Source organism: Callionymus lyra, chromosome 19 (genome assembly GCF_982586985.1).
Source record: "Callionymus lyra chromosome 19, fCalLyr1.hap1.1, whole genome shotgun sequence".
NCBI classification, from domain to species: domain Eukaryota; kingdom Metazoa; phylum Chordata; class Actinopteri; order Syngnathiformes; family Callionymidae; genus Callionymus; species Callionymus lyra.
Window position 1 is genome coordinate 15,705,386 of NC_141836.1, and position 17,143 is coordinate 15,722,528.

Below are 17,143 nucleotides of genomic sequence, written 5' to 3' on the forward strand. Positions count from 1 at the left end.
CAATAATGTGACAGACGTGGGGGAAGATCATGTGCTACAGAAGACGTGTTTTGATTTTGATTACTAGCACATCATACAGGTAGTGAGTGGACCCTGACAGATGGAGGGGAGCAAGAAGGTCCACCGACAACATCAGTTATATTAAGACAGAAAAACAGTACACAGAAGTTTTTTCTTGTGGTTTTATTTCTCATTAATCTCTCAGAACCAGACGTAGGCATGGTAGGTGGCTAACAACAGGCGACATCCTGTGGCGACATACAGCGTGTCCAAGAAGGCTCCATCTGTGGTGAAATGTCTTTACGACTGTAAATCTGCACTGCCCATTGTTGTTTGTGTGACTTTGGCCAGAAATAACCACATTCTTGAGATGCAAAATGCCCACGAGCCACATGAATGCACTCATTAACAAAGTCCTTTTTATAAGAGATTGAATCCTGACGTCACTACTGGTCATTTGTAACAATAAAATCTCCAGCTTATAATCACGTGCGCTTAATAGCCCTTCACTGTAGTCAGATATTTAACAATGTATAGTTTAGAATCGCACAATGAATATCCAAGAGAACAAACAAAGCATGCAGAATTGTGAGCTCATGATCAATCATCTAGAAAGTAAAAAAAGGTTAATAAAATGAACACAATGAATGTAAATAAAGGCTAAAGGGATGTGCCAAGTGATTTGAAGCAGGTTAAACACCTTTTTAGATGTTGTTCGATTAAATACTTTACTAAAAAAAAAGGAAAAGAGCTGAGCCAAAAGATGTCCCTCCTTCACTCAGTGTGCCGCAGATTAGAGATTCATGAGGCCAATAAGAATAAAACGTGTTCTTGACATATGGGAGGAAGACCAGGGAAAGACCCAGGGCAAAATCATATCTGGTTTCACTTCATCTTAATGGTTCCATCTCGATATTACACCAGAATACTTTCTTAAATCAGGAATATCTGGGTTTCATTTGTTGTTTTGGTTAGATTTTTCTTTTACCGTCATCACTAGAAAGCAAATACGAAGAAGAATTGTGAGATAATATCATGTAATATATATAAATACAGTCGGGAAAAGGAGGTATGTGACCAACATTTATCATCAGCAACAATAGCTATGCAATCAAGAGGCAACTCCTGTGTGTATGTGACTAACAGACAGAAACAAAACATGGAATGCATAAGAGCACCGTGTTTGGCGGTACAATGTAACAACTATTAAAGTGAATATTGTCAAAGGAAACCATGGAGAAATAAATTAAGGAAAACAAGAAATTTCAGTCCCAAGATATCGCCCTACAACTTTATTGTCATAATGTAGTCATATTGTTTGGGGTGAATAGTGTAAAATTATGGGTATTGTGTTTATTAAAAGTAAAAAGTTTGTCTCGGGAGGGGCAAAGTTATTATAAGCAAAATAAATAAATAAAACCATGTAAGAAAGAAAGACCAAACTAATTTGTTAACTGAATTACAATACCCTTAAATGAAAAGCTTTTGTCGGGGTTATTAATGGGGGCTGAGGATAAAAGACAAATTAATAAAAAGGGGAAGAAAATTAAATATTTGGCACTGTATCTAATCCCCATGCTCAAATACAGTGTTTTTGCCTTTCTGTCAAGCAAATGCCTTTGAAGCGGGGTAAAGTCAGGAACGGTTCCAGAAGACCGACTCTCAATTTTGCCAGCTTCAGCACTCAATAGCTCCATGATTAAAGCCAGCCTATTCTATTGATTGAAACGGAGGAAGAGAAAAGCCAGAACCTTTCCACCTTCACTCCCATCCTGCCAGCCTGTACAAGTGAGGAAAAAGCCTCCCTTGACCATGTCCAGGCAATTTAAGAAAAGGGGCCCTTCTCTTGTCGCAGTCGCTGACTCTGGCCATGCTCTGTTAGCTCATGTCATCAGCTGGGAAAGTATTTGTGCTTGTAGCTCCAGAGAAGGCGGCCACCGGCTAAATTGAGTTACCTGTTCAGAGATGGTTTCATTTTCCACGGATGGCTCTGGAGATTCCTGATGGAACCGCTAACTGCTCATCAACCCGTTATGTCCCTCCAGTGTCCTTTCGAGTGGAGAGCGGCGACGAGGGGGCAGCGGCGTGGCACAGGTGGCGGAGGATCCGTCAGTCATCTGTGGAAATCGGACAAACAATCTGATCAGTTCGTTTAGCCGTGACAGAAGTCTTGGGTGCATTTGATTTAAATTGCAGCTTCTCCGAAATGGAGATGTGAAAAAGATAGACACGATATTACATGTCAGATTACAAGATGTCCCTACATCTATCCACCGTTGCCCCTTATTATTAGTAACCACCATTTATTACCTATATTTCTCAATTATTCTGAATGATGAATATATATTCGCTTAAGTAGTTTAGTAGCAGTTCTGCTACATATGAACATTGAGGAGATTTTGTATGTATGGAAAGTTGAGAAAAAAATTCTCCAACTAATGTACCTTTCCTTCCACTTTGTTGAAGGACTGTTTTCTACAGAGATGTCAGCAAAAACCTTATTTTCTTTTGAGAGTAAGTAAGTAAGTAATGATTATTTGTAAAGCGCCTTTCTAGACCAGGGTCACAAAGCTCTTTAACAATCAAAAACAATACACCGTTAAAATACAAACTATAAAAGGCCTAGACACATAAGACAATCACAGGAGTCTCAGAAAATCAGTGAAAAAGCCTGCACAAATAAAAACGTCTTAAGATGTTTCTTGAAGGAGTCAGTAGACTTTATCAAACACAGAGGGAGAGGAAGATTGTTCCAAAGCTTAGGAGCAACAGCCTGGAAGGATTTCTCTCCTCTGGTCCGGACGCATGTTCAGGAACCATCAGTAGATTCTGATCCACACACCTAAGAACCCGTACTGGGGTGTAAGGCTGGATCAGATCAGTGATGTAAGGAGGAGTCTGAATAGATCTAAAAGTAAGAATTTTTAAATTGATCCTGAAAGAAACTGGAAGTGAGTTTTAAGAATTGGGGAAATGTGGGTTCTTCTACCAGAGCGGGTCAGAATTCTTGCTGCAGAGTTTTGTATTAACTGCAGGCGAGACAGCTCCTTCTGGTTTAGACACGAAAACTATCTGAGAAGGGACTGATGAAGTTGACTTTTTTGCATAACATGATTTTTTTTTGACAGCAATCATATAATATTTGTTGCATGGTAAGTGTGGCATTGTTCTACAGAAATCCATGATTAAAAGGTAGTGCAGATGACGAACCGAAGAAAGGGACAGGGTGGTATCAGTATCAGATTGGCAACACCAGACAAGACAAGATTAGACTTCATTCACTGTCTTACTCAAGCTCAATTATCAAAGCTAGCCCTTAACACTAAAGAAAACATTTTTTTCAACACAGGGGCATACCGTTATTTTCAGACTATAAAGCGTACCGGACAATAAGCCACAAGTTTTTTTTCGCAGTTTTAATTTACAGAACTAAACCTTGCTTATGGTGGACCTGATCCGGCGCAGGTATCTAGAATATACTGAAGACAAGTAGTGTTGTAGGTTAGCTTGCCTAGGCAACTAGTGCTAGAAGCATTAAAATGTCATGATGGCATTTATCCATTAGTGATAAAGTCTTTAAGTGTGTATTGTTCAAGTCAAAATTACTAGTCAGTCAAAATCAGTGTTGAAAATGCTATAGTATTGTACCATCAAGTAGACGAAGAAGTACGTCTCTCTCAGCTAATAAGAACTCAGAGCTACATCAGAAGAGTTTATAAAAGCTCATAACTAGCTAACCATGTGAACATCGTCTTTGATGCTCAGGCATCGCAGTGACATGAACCTTAAAGCACATCAAAGCTAGACAAACTTTTGATGCATTGTGGATCCTGGGAAGTAGAAAAGTGCCTGTGCAGCACTTTTTTGAAATTGCCTTTTTTTTCCCGCAACACACCCCCCCACCCCCCTCCATCACTCGACCTCACGCTTGATGTGTGATTTATGAGAAAAGCCACCAGACATGCACAAGTCAGTGTTGGAGTTTCATATCGTCCTGTAATTCCGTGGCCCGCTGACCTTTATAATTTTGCCCGAAACACCTCGACCCCTGCCAATACAGGTATGGCGGGGCAAAGATAACGCCGTCCAGAGACGGTTGACGTGCATTATTTCCACTCCCAGGCTCACCTAAGGGCATGGAATCTGGGTCATGACTGAAAGAACAAGATTACAGATCCGAGTGCTTTAATAACAAGTGTGCCTTCTCCTCTCCCTTTGGATGTGGGGCGATTAATTCTGTCATGCCCAGATACAGAGCCGCTGCCTCTCTGAATAGAAAGAAGCCTGGTTTGGGAATGTCCAATCTTGCTGAATGGACAGGAAAACCTTAACAAAGCTTTTAAACTTTTGAGGGAGAGTTGAACAAATATGTGTGAATCATCAGAACTGAAAGAATTCAGGTCCATGGCAAATTGTTTTTTTTTATTTTTTTTTATTATAAAAATCCAGATTAGAGAAGTGTATTAATGCATAATAATCCACGTGGATTAGGCGTTTGATGTATATTTTCCTAGACGTGTCAATCATCATTAAGTGATCTGGAAGGGGGACGAGGCTGAGGCTTGGCTCCTGTCCTGTCTGTCTCTGTTGATAACCACAAAGAGGAAGATGAAGGACAGGGAGCGGCAGAGTGGCGAGATAACCGTGGAGATACTAAGTGAATGGAGACAATTAGAGACAGTGGGAGAGGATGGGGGAGCGAGCAGGGAGTGGGAGAGGAAGGAGAGTCGAGTAACAAAAACAAGCGACAGGGGAAAAAAAAAAAAGAAAAATGGGGAAGACGATAAGACTGATCAAAGAGTGGGAGCGGAACTCCTGCCTTCCCAACTGTCACACAATTTACCATGTTCTGGACCATAATGTTTTACAGCACATCCACTGATGGCACAGGAGTCTATAGTCATCTCATTTCACATCCCATATCCCTCAGTTATGTGAACACAAAAGGAGAAGCTGAACCATTAGCATCGTCCACTGCCACTCGTGCATAATTGGCTTCCATGAAAAGGAAGCAAGAAAGGGGTAAACAGCAAGCAATCATCTTAACTCCGGAGAAACCTAATTGAAATCTGCTAACAATCAGGATAGATGATGAGGCGTACGGCGGCTCGTATGAAGAAGCAATGTTTTCCTCCGGCTGCTCTCTATGTTTGACACAAGTGCAGACGTGCGGCTGCATGATAATCAAGCGATAGTCCTGATTTGAAATGGATCCAGCCACGGCACACATACAGTCACATTTTTAACCCTCACATGGATATGCAATTTAAATTATGTCTGGCTCATGACTACCGTCAAGAGTCCAAATCAGGGTTGTCTGAAAAACAAAAACACATTTCCATCCAACCCATTAAGGCAATCATTCCCACTTTAGCTTTCAGTTAAGTAAGCAGTAACCAAGTTGCGCTAATTTTCAACGTCATTTTTAACAGATTAACCTCACAGTTAAAAAATAGATCAATGGAAATTTAAATAATAGGCTTAAAACATTAACACGTATAAATCAAAAATGTAGATTTGTTGAGGTAGAATGGTGTCTGGAAAATTAAAATCCAGGTTGCAAGTGTGTCATGGTGATTTAAAACGCAAACATTTGCATCTAATGTGGTGATATTTCCAGATGACACAATTTTAATAGGATATTTGATCAACCGTTTGAGATTTATACAAATGCTGCATCTGTGAATCCACCCATAAGTGTCTTCTAAATTCATACAATAATGCTTTTCTTCTTGTCAAGAAAATAGCTTTTTATGTTTATTTAAAAATGCCTTTGTTGCTCAGTTAAATAAAATTATGTGTTGTTTTTTTTCAGCCAACAAATATTTTGTTCATTATTAATTTATCTTTTTGTGGTTCTTGACACAGTTGTTAGTGTTGATTGTGTTAGTGTTTTTGCCTTTTTTGCTGTTGATATATGTGATGAGTTATGTTTCATTTTTTAGACCACTTATCTCATGCTCAATGTTGATTTTGTGGTTGTTGTCATCATTTCTTTAATCTTATTTAGTAATTTCTCAGTCATGTTAATGTTAGTAGTCATTGTTTCAGCTCACCATATGGTCAGCTATTGATAGCGTATTTTTCTGTAAGCTCCGATTTTACAACCAATTATCTTTGAATTATTCTTTTTATTACATTTTTGTTACATTTTTTGTGTTAAACACATGGCTTTGAAGAGCTTACATTTTATATTATCTACTATATCTGCCATCTGCTGTAAGCGCAGCTTTTTTACTTTAGTTTTTTGCATTTGTGTCAACAATAAAGGCAATTATTTTCAAATAAGAGCTACCTTACGCTTTGTTTAAAATATCAAAGGTGTGTAGTACAATGAACTAACCATGTTATGAAATACTGAGAGTTACAAGCTACAAGTTGAAATGGATCACAAGCATATAACTCAAGTTTAATCATTTTAGCAGAAAGCTAATGTGCGTTTATTTGTGATATATTTGAAAATCATCTACATTTACTACTCTAAACCAGGATATCCATCCTTTCCACTGCATTTTCAGCATTTTATTTTTATTTCCACATTTGTATACAACTATTTAATATATTAATGACTGCGATATTTGTAGTTCAAAGATTCAGTTAGTGTAGTTCTGTAAGACACTTTATTTTAGATTAAAATAATATATATTATTTAAACTACAATTCACGAATAAATGCTTTTTTAAATTTCCCCAATGAATTCACAGTCTGATGTAGTGCATAGAGTTCATATTGGGTGAGAGAGACATACTTCTTAGTCTTCTTTTCTGTATTATCTGTACTATTATTCAATAGTTTATAAAATGTAAAAGTACTTGTTGTAATTAATAATGTTTTTACAAGGTACTTTTTTTGTATGTATGATGTAGATTTTCTCTTAAATGTATCTACTTTCTTTCACTGACTGTATATTATTTTTACTAGCCACATTTCTCACAGCTAAAGAATAAGGACAGTGCAAGGCTTTACAATCCAAATTGATTCTAAAACCACTAGATGGTGTACTTGTCTCTTGACATCTTCCTCCATCCACCATGTGGGCTAAGAGTGGCTACTAGATCTATCCGAGACACATTCAAGCCGACTGTGTGAGTGTGTATGTGTGTGAATCCCTGAAATGAGAAAAAAAAAAGTGGTTTTCGAGGTTTGGGGTTAAGACATTGTGAAACATGGCAGGGTGATCGCAATGGGAAGCGAATAAAGAGGATCTGAGCTGTGCCGCTCGACAAGCAAACAATCCTTCACTGTTTGAAACGGCATCACAACAGAGAGCTCATCCAGACTGCAGATTCATCCAGGGAGACAGAAGAATTAACTGGATCCTCAGAGTCTTTATCTCGACACTGACTCATGTTATAGAAAATTGAGTGCCTGGCTTCCATCCATGGTAACATCAAGCTGCTAAAATGCAGATTAAACAACAACGAGGGAGCACGTATTGAGGTTCATGGGTCTGGTATTATACAACATCGGGCTTCTACTTCTTTTTCCCTCTGACATTTCCAAATGACTTATGCAAAATGGAACTAAAACATTATACACACAATACATCTCTGCGTGAGCCATTGCGACTGACTGTGAAAACGTCATTAATCATTGCAGCTATGAAGCTGATTATTTTAAGAACAATCATTCGAATTAAAATGGTGAACAAAAACATAATTGCAATTAAACAAACGACAATAGAAAGCCTTGATTACAAACACATGTCATAGTATTAGTGTGTTTATTATGAATCTGTTAGCATGTAGAGATTCATTATTTCCAGTCACGTTAAGCTGGTTCTAATCTATTGAATTGAATGACTCGTCAATTGTATAGTTCTGTAAAGAAGTGGATGTGGCAATGGCACGTCAAGCTTTACAATTTTTAAGTTGGTTTTATCTCCCTGGGGGAATTAAGAAACAACATTTTTTAACTTGCGTATTCTCGCTTTAATCAATGTCCTTTTTTGAGTTACAACTAATAAGCTCGATAGAGTAGTATTAAAAAAAAAGAAATAAGGTACTAAGTATCCCAATGCATATTCTCATTTGATCAAGTTTGGATTAACTTTAATTCACAGAAGACCCATTACTGATGAAGTAAATAACTATTAATAAAAGCAGACTAATCAAAAATGTTTTCTATTTTATTGTAGAAAATTGTGTATATTTAGCTTCCTAAAGTTAGTTTGTCTTTTGAAATGTGAATAATATTTTGGTATTTTCAGTTTCATTTTCATTAAGCTGAATTGAATGTATACGTTTTTAAGAAACATCTGGCAACTAATGAGAACAGTTTGTAACCCTCAGTTCAATGCACTCTGCAATATCCGCAATGTCAAATGACTGACTCAGCAATATTAGTGATAATGCTTGTATTTTTAAGTAGCTGGAACATCTGGATAAGTCAGTCTAGCCCACACAATCAGATTAAAGGGACTAAAATGTGATCCCTAATTTATCTACATTTATCTTTTCAATTGCGACTTGAAAAGCGAAGAATCCCCTTATGCGACAAAAACAATTAGCAGCGCAGAACCCAATTAAAAAGGCAGGCGCAAATATCCACCGGCCACACCGAGGGACTGAAATAAGCCAGAAATTATGCAGCTTGGGTGTGAAATAATGATCACCAACAAGCCCTTTTGCATTCGTAAATAAAATGTATTTTTGCTTTTAATGTGCATTGTAGTTTTATTTATATATAAATAATGCAAGAGATTCTTGCACAGCCTTTATCAAAAACATTCTCTGCATCTTAATAAGTAGTAAATTCCGCCTCCCTGGGTTTGCCGCGGCGGCAATAGGCAAATGACAGAAAAAAAGTAATTGGAAGAAGCTTTTCTGAGAAGAGTTCCAAACTTTCCATCCATTTCCTTACAAAACTTCTATGAGCATTTTAATGGCATTTCGGCATGCGATTCACACGTCGCTTTATGTAAGTTGGGGTCCTAAAGATGGACAGTTAACGCTTTCTAATACATCCTGCAGTTCTATAATCCAGTGCTTTGGTGTTGAACCGAAATATTCCAAGTGTGTACGGTCTAATATCACCGACTCCTGGCGTGCTGCACGGCTCCTCAAGGGCAAGATAAGACCCGACGTTTCTCTGTGCTGCTGTGTGTTACCATTTGCTTTCTTCCCTTCTCTCGTCTGCAGCAGATGGTGAAGAGAAAATCACTTTCTGCTGCAGGCGGTAGCCATCAGGGTCAGGGTTTAAGCTCCGCGGTCCACACTGAACCTGGATGATTTGACAGGACTGTTTTGCATTCTCGGAGTCTAATCAAATATAAGGCCGGGAAGATTTTCCAGCGCGTCTGATGACAGAGATTACTTCGACGCAGCGGCATGTTTGATTGACACACAAGCACAGGCTTACAAAGGAAGACTCTTTGAAAGACATAATCCATGTAATGAGGACAGCTGAGAAAATCCAGGTGATAATTGTGACATTCGACAGCATTGTTTATACACCAACTACTGATATAATGAGGAACAATGTGGAAATAAATTAATAATATACAGTGTGATCAATCAGTTCTTTAATATCAGTAGATGTTTTGCATGGAAATCAAGGGATAAAAATGAATTCCACATTCTCCATTTTTTATCATTTTATAAAACCAGTGTCTTTTGTGTTCGGTACAGCACAACAATCAATGCAAACTGAAAAGTGGGATGGTAGTGGTCCTGACTTTAGGCGTCAGTAATCTCTGAAGAGGTGTAGGCGATCGCTCTCGAAGGCAGAGTCTAGCAAGATATGGTTTGGTTTATTTTGTTGGAATGGGAACGAGGACATTTTCCAGGAAGAGTGGTGAAATCGGTGGTCTGGTAACTGTTTACTTCGTTGTAAAGCCAGCACAGGTATGTCCCTTTTGTGCAACAAAGTCAAGAACGCCTGAGCCGAAACCAAGATGGTTGTGACTAAGACAAGCTCAAGATCCGACATTTGAGACCAAAACCAAGACTCACAGAGTTAAGGCCAAGAAAGACTGATCAAGACCAATACTTTTACAGAACTATTCAGACCATTATTATGTTGAAAAGGTATTATATTATAAACAATTTTCCGAAGGAGACCTCCTGAGGGATCAATAAAGTTCTATCTATCTATTCTTTGCTGCTCATTTGTTGTGAATTGATTTAGGATTTTTTAGGAATTCTAATCAGTTTAAGTGAATAAAAAACATGTAAATAACACTTGGACCAACTCTCAACATTCTGCGAACACTCAACATAGCATTGTCCTTTTTTAAGAGATCCAGAATATTCACCCTAGTTTAAAGTTAATTTAAGGATGAAGAAACTACCGAGATCGGAGAGTATGAAGACCAAAGTCAAGACACACAGTCTGTCTTGGTCTTGACTCAGTCTGTGTCGGTCTGACTCGGATTCAAGACCAAGACTTTTCTAAAAACCAGACCAAACAAGATCGAGAACAGAGAGTGTCAACACCAAAACCAAAACACAAAGTCAAGAGCAAGACACACATAGTCAAGACCAAGACAGACTCGGGCAAGACTAAAACTTTTCCAGCACCAGAGACTACCGAGACGAGATAGTGTTGAGACCAAGAAAGGCCAAGTCAAGACCAGTGCCGTGTCCCAAATTCATGCACTTCTGCACTTACACTTAATACTTTCAGTACACAAGTGCGGTTACACAGAGCAGTGTATGAAAATGTCGTGCACTATATACATATTTCCAGTAAGTACGTAGCGGCAGTGTTGGATTTCAGATAGCACTACTCTGTTGAATTTTGTGCACTGCGCAAGTAAGTGCATCGTCTTACAGTGTACTTAGAGAAGTACACCATTTAAAACACAGCACAATACTTCCAGAGCATGGACCAAAAATAGATGCGTTGAAGATCATTGGCATCATTTAAAAAAAAGCATGACAACATTGATAATCGTCTTCAAAAGTGGCTTGTTCAAATCACTCCTCCGTAAAGCCTTATCAAACACAAACCGCTGCATATGACAGCTCAGATGTATCCCACAGAAAGAACCGAGAGATAATTAAACTCTGGCAAATCAGGCAGCAGTTTCCATCATTGTGTAACGATAATGCAACTCAAAGAGGGTGCCATTCTATGACTCATCACCATTATACACACATGGAGTCACACGTTTATGGATCTGATGTGATTTAATTTGGAGGCACTTAGGAGAACATTGCATGATGGGAGTAATCCATTCAACCAGCATGTGCGACACAATACACCCCAAAGGATCAATGGAACATGAATATTTAAATAGCTGCATGGCTAAATGTTTTCCGCACTAGAGGACAAAGTTCAAATGGCGACACAGCCTGATGAGATGCGAGGAGGTTTTGAGCTGGTTTGAGTAGAACACCTACACAGAGATCTGGCCCACAATCCATTACAGACGTGTCTGAGAGGTGTGGGTGCGTTTAATGAGTACGAGCCAGGATGATGACTCGCCTTAAGACATGATTGTGTGAAATGCCAAGACGCCTTAAGTGACAGCATGCTTAGCTGGATAAAAAGACATCCAGATTTAAATGTCAAAGACTTCATCCGAGTGACAAAGGACTCCGGACCCGTCTCGTCGATGCATCCACTTTATTGTATATGCATGTACTTTCCAACACCCAAAGACCCTCTCTTCAAACAGGTCCTTCTGCACACAGCGAGGGAGTGGGAGTCAGTCACGGCCCCGAGCACTCAAACGGAGTAGGTGGAGCGATGGGGTTAGCGATGAGGTGGCTGCAGGAAAAGCAAAGCTAATTTACTGTGACAGAAATCAGAGCTGTCAGTACCACCATGACCAAGCAGCATGGACAGTGTGTATCCAGTCGGGCTCACAGCCGAAGAGGCTCAGCATGAAAGAAGGAGATGTATTGCGTAAGGCACTTAAACAGGAAGTGTGTGGCGGGGGATGTGTGGAGCGGTGGCATCAACAATCCCGTCAGAACAATTGGAAAAGGAACAACCTGTGCAGGAAGCAGAAAAATGGCTGCAGTCTGACACGTGCCCACTAATGGGTGTGAAATCGACAATATATTACTTTCAAATTAGATTTAAAACTGCCTATAGTTGAAACAAAGTCAGGTGTGGAATCGTAATTTATGCCCTCTAGAAATTAAAAGAGACTTTGATCTATAATAATTCATCTCTTTTTAATCACACTTAAAACTAAGTAATAATTTACATTCTGCTGTATTTGAGACTGTAAGCTTCATTTTACACCAGCAGGGGTGAATATTTCCTTTGTCTAAAGTATAGGAAAGGTAATAATAAAACAGCAGGTTTATTGAAAGTGTAAGATAAAAGCATGCATTATAGCATTTACAAGACCAATGATGACTGACCATCGTTTTTTACCCTGAGAACTCAACAAGGAAAGTCAAGCTAGACGTTACATTTTTTTTTTTTTTTTACAGATTTTAAGAAAACAAAAATGAATCGCAAAACCTGACACTCCTGATTAAATCACTAATTGGGTTTTTAGATCAATGTTTTCCCATCTTCCCACCAGGAAATGAAATCTAGAGAAGCACAGAAGGCTGGTTCACGGATGTGGCAAATGAGGACATGAAGAGAAAAGGTGTGGCTCGGGAGCATGATGAAGACAGACCTTCATGGTTGTCGAGTATTATCACACATGGGGGAGAAATATCAACCAGTCAGTGTCGCAGATCAAACCTATTATCATTTAATGGATAGTTTCTAATGTTTAACAAGCCTTTTATTAGCAAAAGCATTTTCCCATTCATCATTTTCCTCCTGATTTGAAGTCATAGACTGTTCAATATTGTACCAATCAAATCCTAAAATAGCACATAAGACATCCTTTGGTTTAATAAAGGGGTTTCTTCTCCTAAATAAATAAACATTTAGAGGGTGCAATCAATGATCAACATCAATATGCACTTTACGTTGTTTATGCTCCTTTAAAAACGTCAATATTGGTTGGTTTGACACCAAATTAAAATAACCATATAACCTCTGCCACACAATACAAAAAGTAGACTTGGAAAACATAGGACAAGTAAATTCACATCGATGCACAGAAAACCTAACGGCTAAACTTCTGTCCCGTCTGAATATCGATGAAATGTTATAGCAGAAGATGAAATATTAATGAAGGGTCCGTCAAGGTTTCATAAATCTGTTAGTAAGCACAACACTAAAAGTTTAATGAAGCTGAATATTAATAGAATATTGCAAGAAAACTGATATTGTGTGGAGAGGGAGAGGCTGAAAGAAGATCTCCGAGCGAGCCATCAGCATCACCGCCCGATGATGAGAGAGGGAGACACAAGGCTGGTCTCTAAATGACACAGAGGAGAAGGAGGAGGGGATTGTGGGAGATTAAGTGAGCTCTGTGCGGTTTGTTATAAACTGCAAAGCACTGCAGGATGTTTGCTGAACGGCAGGCTCACTGGGGAAGACGATAGAACTATTCTGGGGACCCTCAACTTGGCTGAGGAGAAAGGCGTGTGCGGCGAATTGTTTCCCGGCAGCTTTGGGGTGAGGATCAGAGACACAGATAAGGATTAGAGCGCGAAGATCTCTGCATTTAATTATGGGATTCAACTTCAAAAAAGAAAGAACTGAGTTAATTTGGGTCTGTGTGTCATCAGTTTGCTTTGCATTCATGTTTAATGGAATGTTTTTCCACTTGTAGAGAGTTTATTTGCGGTGGTAGCCAAATTAAATTATAAGTCATGGATCAGCAAGTTAAAGTTTTTGTAATTGTTTGATCAGTTATTGTGAGATTTAGTGGGATTATTGTGTATTCTTACTTGATTTTAACTCAGTTTGTCAACATGTTTAGATTTGTGATTGGTTTAAGGATTCCTTTTCATTCAAGTACTTGTCTTTTCCATCCATATACAAGTTGATTTTAGAAATTATACATTGTTTAAGTGGAGAATTAGTTGCCGTTTTTGTAAAAGCAGTGTGTAAAGAAATCAGAATTGTTTATGGTTTCCATTCAGTAAAACTATTCTACTCTGTCAGTTAAAAATAATTCTGTTCTACAACTAGATGATTTGTGAAGACGCAAAGACGAAACACACCGACTAATATGGATTTTTTTGCGCATGTAGCTCTTAAAAAAATAAAAAGAATCACAAAGTGCTTTCACGTCCGGGCAAAGTCTATTATGGACTACTTTATTTGTCGGAGCTAATTCTATAAATTATTAAGAGTAAGCCAAAGAGAGTCTGAGACAATGCGTTTATCAAGTTTGTGTTTTAAAATAGTGAAGACATTCTAATGTTGCATTTATTCCTGAGACATGCATGAAAGATTATTTCAAATAATCATCGTGTTTGATTCAGAGCACCTCACAGGGAACTCGTATTTGATTGTGCCATTTCTATGTGATTCTTATCCACTCAGGGAGAACTGAAGGGATTAAAGGCTTGAAAGATCGGACTCTCAGAAAACATGACCACTGGAACATATCCAGGTCAGCTCCTGATGCTGCTCTTTCTCCTCCGGACCAGCGCGGCGACATGCCCCTCTGTGTGCCTCTGCACCTCCGACATGGTCAGCTGCAGCGCCTGCAGTCTGAGTAAAGTCCCTCGGTCGCTCCCGCCCATCGCCATCACCCTTGACCTCAGCCACAATCACATATCCTGGCTGAATCCCGGAGCGTTCTACAAGATGCCTCAGCTGGAGAATCTCCGGCTGTCGAGTAATCAGCTCACGGCTTTGTCAGAAGGGGTGTTTCAGAACAGCTCCGGCCTACGACATCTGGATCTGTCCTCCAACAAACTCCAAACCGTGCAGCAGCACTATTTTGCCGGCCTGTGGCGGCTGGAGGAGCTACTTCTGTTCAACAACAAGATCACGCAGGTGGAGGCGAACTCCCTGAACGGCCTCAGCAGCCTGAAGAAGGTGTATTTCAGCTTGAACCTCATCACAGAATTCCCGTTCTTCTCCATCCAAGACCACAGTCACCCCTTTCTGACCATGCTGGACCTCTCGTCCAACCGCCTGACTCGCCTGCCGTGGGAGGACGTGAAAGCTCTGCCTGGTTTGGTGCAGCGCGGCCTTTATCTCCACAACAACTCGTTGATATGCGACTGCTCCATGTACAGCGTCTTCTGGCACTGGGACCTGCGGGGCTACGAGTCTGTTAAGGATTTCGCGGATGAACACACGTGCAGCATCTACGGGGACCCGCGAGCATCCATCCAGTTCCTCAGACACTCCCGCTTTTTCAACAACTGCTCCATGGAGCGAGGCGTATCGCTCCCTGTCACGGTCCTGCTCTCCAAGGTGCTGGTTTCCGAGGGCGAGCGAGTGCGCCTCGACTGCCAAACCTCTCTTAGTAGCACCGCGAGTACATTTGCATGGCTGTCCCCAAGCAAGGGCCACCTCGCCGGCTCCAACGCAAATGACACTTTAATTAGTCTGTTTCCTAATGGCACCCTTGAGATTCAAGCAGCCAAGGTCAACGACTCCGGCTTATACGTGTGCACCGCTGTGGATATTAAGAGCGCTCGGAACGCCACCCGAGAGGTGAACGTGACGGTGATACTGGCGGCGCCCGAGTCTTTGAACACGGGCTACACGACGCTGCTGGGCTGCGTGGTCACCATGATCGTCATCTTGGTGTACCTCTACATGACGCCGTGTCGCTGCAGCTGCTGCAAACAGCCCAAATCTCCCGTCATGGCCATCCCCACCTACGACCCCGCCGACCTCCCGTCCGTCTTTGCGTCCTCGTCTGCGGACCAGGGGAAAATACAAACTAATAAGCATGTGGCGTTTATCGAGCCGATGACGGGTGAGGAGAGAACACAATGGATTTCTGAAATTGGATGCTAAACAGATGAGAGGAAACGCCTGAAATAGACAGTGTGCTGTATCATTTGAACTCAATCTCAATCAAACAAATGGAAAAGCCCCTGCAGACAAAAAAAAAGTTATTTTCAAGTTTTATTTTCAAACTTTCATTCTGCACAACAGGAACTAAACAGGACAAATATATAAATGTATAATCTAAAAACACGTCTTCCGCCTGCTCTTTTTCTAAATTAAAATGTAAGTGTTACTCAAGACCCGGAATGTTCTGACAGTGTTGAATCACAGCAGGGATTTTATCAGCACTCAAGATCTGCTAATAACTTCTCTGTGTACACGTCGTATATGAAGTTGTATCTCAGGGAAATCGAGAATGTCGGTCCTTTTTCCACTAGAACGCGTTTAACAAGGATTTAAACCTGAGGAAGATTATCACTCTTATCGACTGCAGAAAATGGATCAGGAGGCAGATCTGTGATCGCTGTGAAACTAGCTGTGGAGTCATAAATGACTCAATGATACACATCATTATTTCCAGCTGTAAAGTAAGTAGTAAAAATAGTGTAATATATTTAATGGAAAGTGGGTAGTACACTTTATATTTTTTAATCATGAGCATTGTAAAATCATATTATATATAATCTTCACTATTAGCAGCAACATATGTTTGTTAAGTGAATAGATGGTTAGAGTTTTGTGATGTTCTGGACTTTTATCTTAATGGAGGAACGTTTCCGGAAAGGAATTAAAATTCTCAACCACTAGAAACAAAGGATTAAACAAGGAATACAATCAGATCACTAATATAAATGAACTTAAATGTAACTTCAGTGATTTGTCTTTTAAGATGGCTGGATAAAACTAGCCATCAGAGCACTTTTTAAATTCCTTTAAAGCGATCAAGTTTTTTGAGATTTAACAATACAGTTCTTGAATCAAGACATTTTTGAATCACTTGATTGTAGTTTGTGTTTTTACAAAGTCATGTGAAATAATATCCTGTGGCTTCCATTTTTTCCAGTTCAATAGCGCTTTAATCATGCTAGCATTTTTGATATCCATGAACTGTGGTTTAACCATTAGCATCTGGGAGAGTTTATCCAAATCCCTGACTTTGTTTTGGTTCAAACTCTAGTCGATCCAAGTCTTGTCTCATGTTGTTCTGCTATATAGCTTGTTGAACGATTTTCTTTTTTTTTTCTCATCTGAGATGATCTCAAGATCATTGTAAAAGGTCATTTCGTGTGTTTACATTTGTGCATGACAAAAGGGGATTATACATGAAATAAACTGGGATTAGTACAAGATAGTTTGGGCTGCTAAACCATAATCCTCCTTCGTACTGAAATATAATACCTTGAATGTTACGTAA

The 17,143-nt window shown here is 39.6% G+C and overlaps 1 protein-coding gene across 1 annotated transcript; it reads left to right on the forward strand.

Moving 5' to 3' along the window:
* The first annotated feature begins 13,266 nt into the window (after positions 1-13,266).
* LOC148059711 (amphoterin-induced protein 3-like) lies at positions 13,267-15,946 on the forward strand. Its single transcript, XM_087781377.1, has 2 exons — positions 13,267-13,482; positions 14,359-15,946. The coding sequence occupies exon 2, from the start codon at positions 14,407-14,409 to the stop codon at positions 15,793-15,795; it is 1,389 nt and encodes a 462-aa protein (XP_087637503.1). The 5' UTR covers positions 13,267-13,482; positions 14,359-14,406; the 3' UTR covers positions 15,796-15,946.
* Positions 15,947-17,143: the final 1,197 nt, after the last annotated feature.

What these genes read in the sequence shown, in the direction of transcription:
- LOC148059711 (XM_087781377.1), top strand. Translation starts at nt 14,407, where the DNA reads ATGACCACTGGAACATATCCAGGTCAGCTCCTGATGCTGCTCTTTCTC.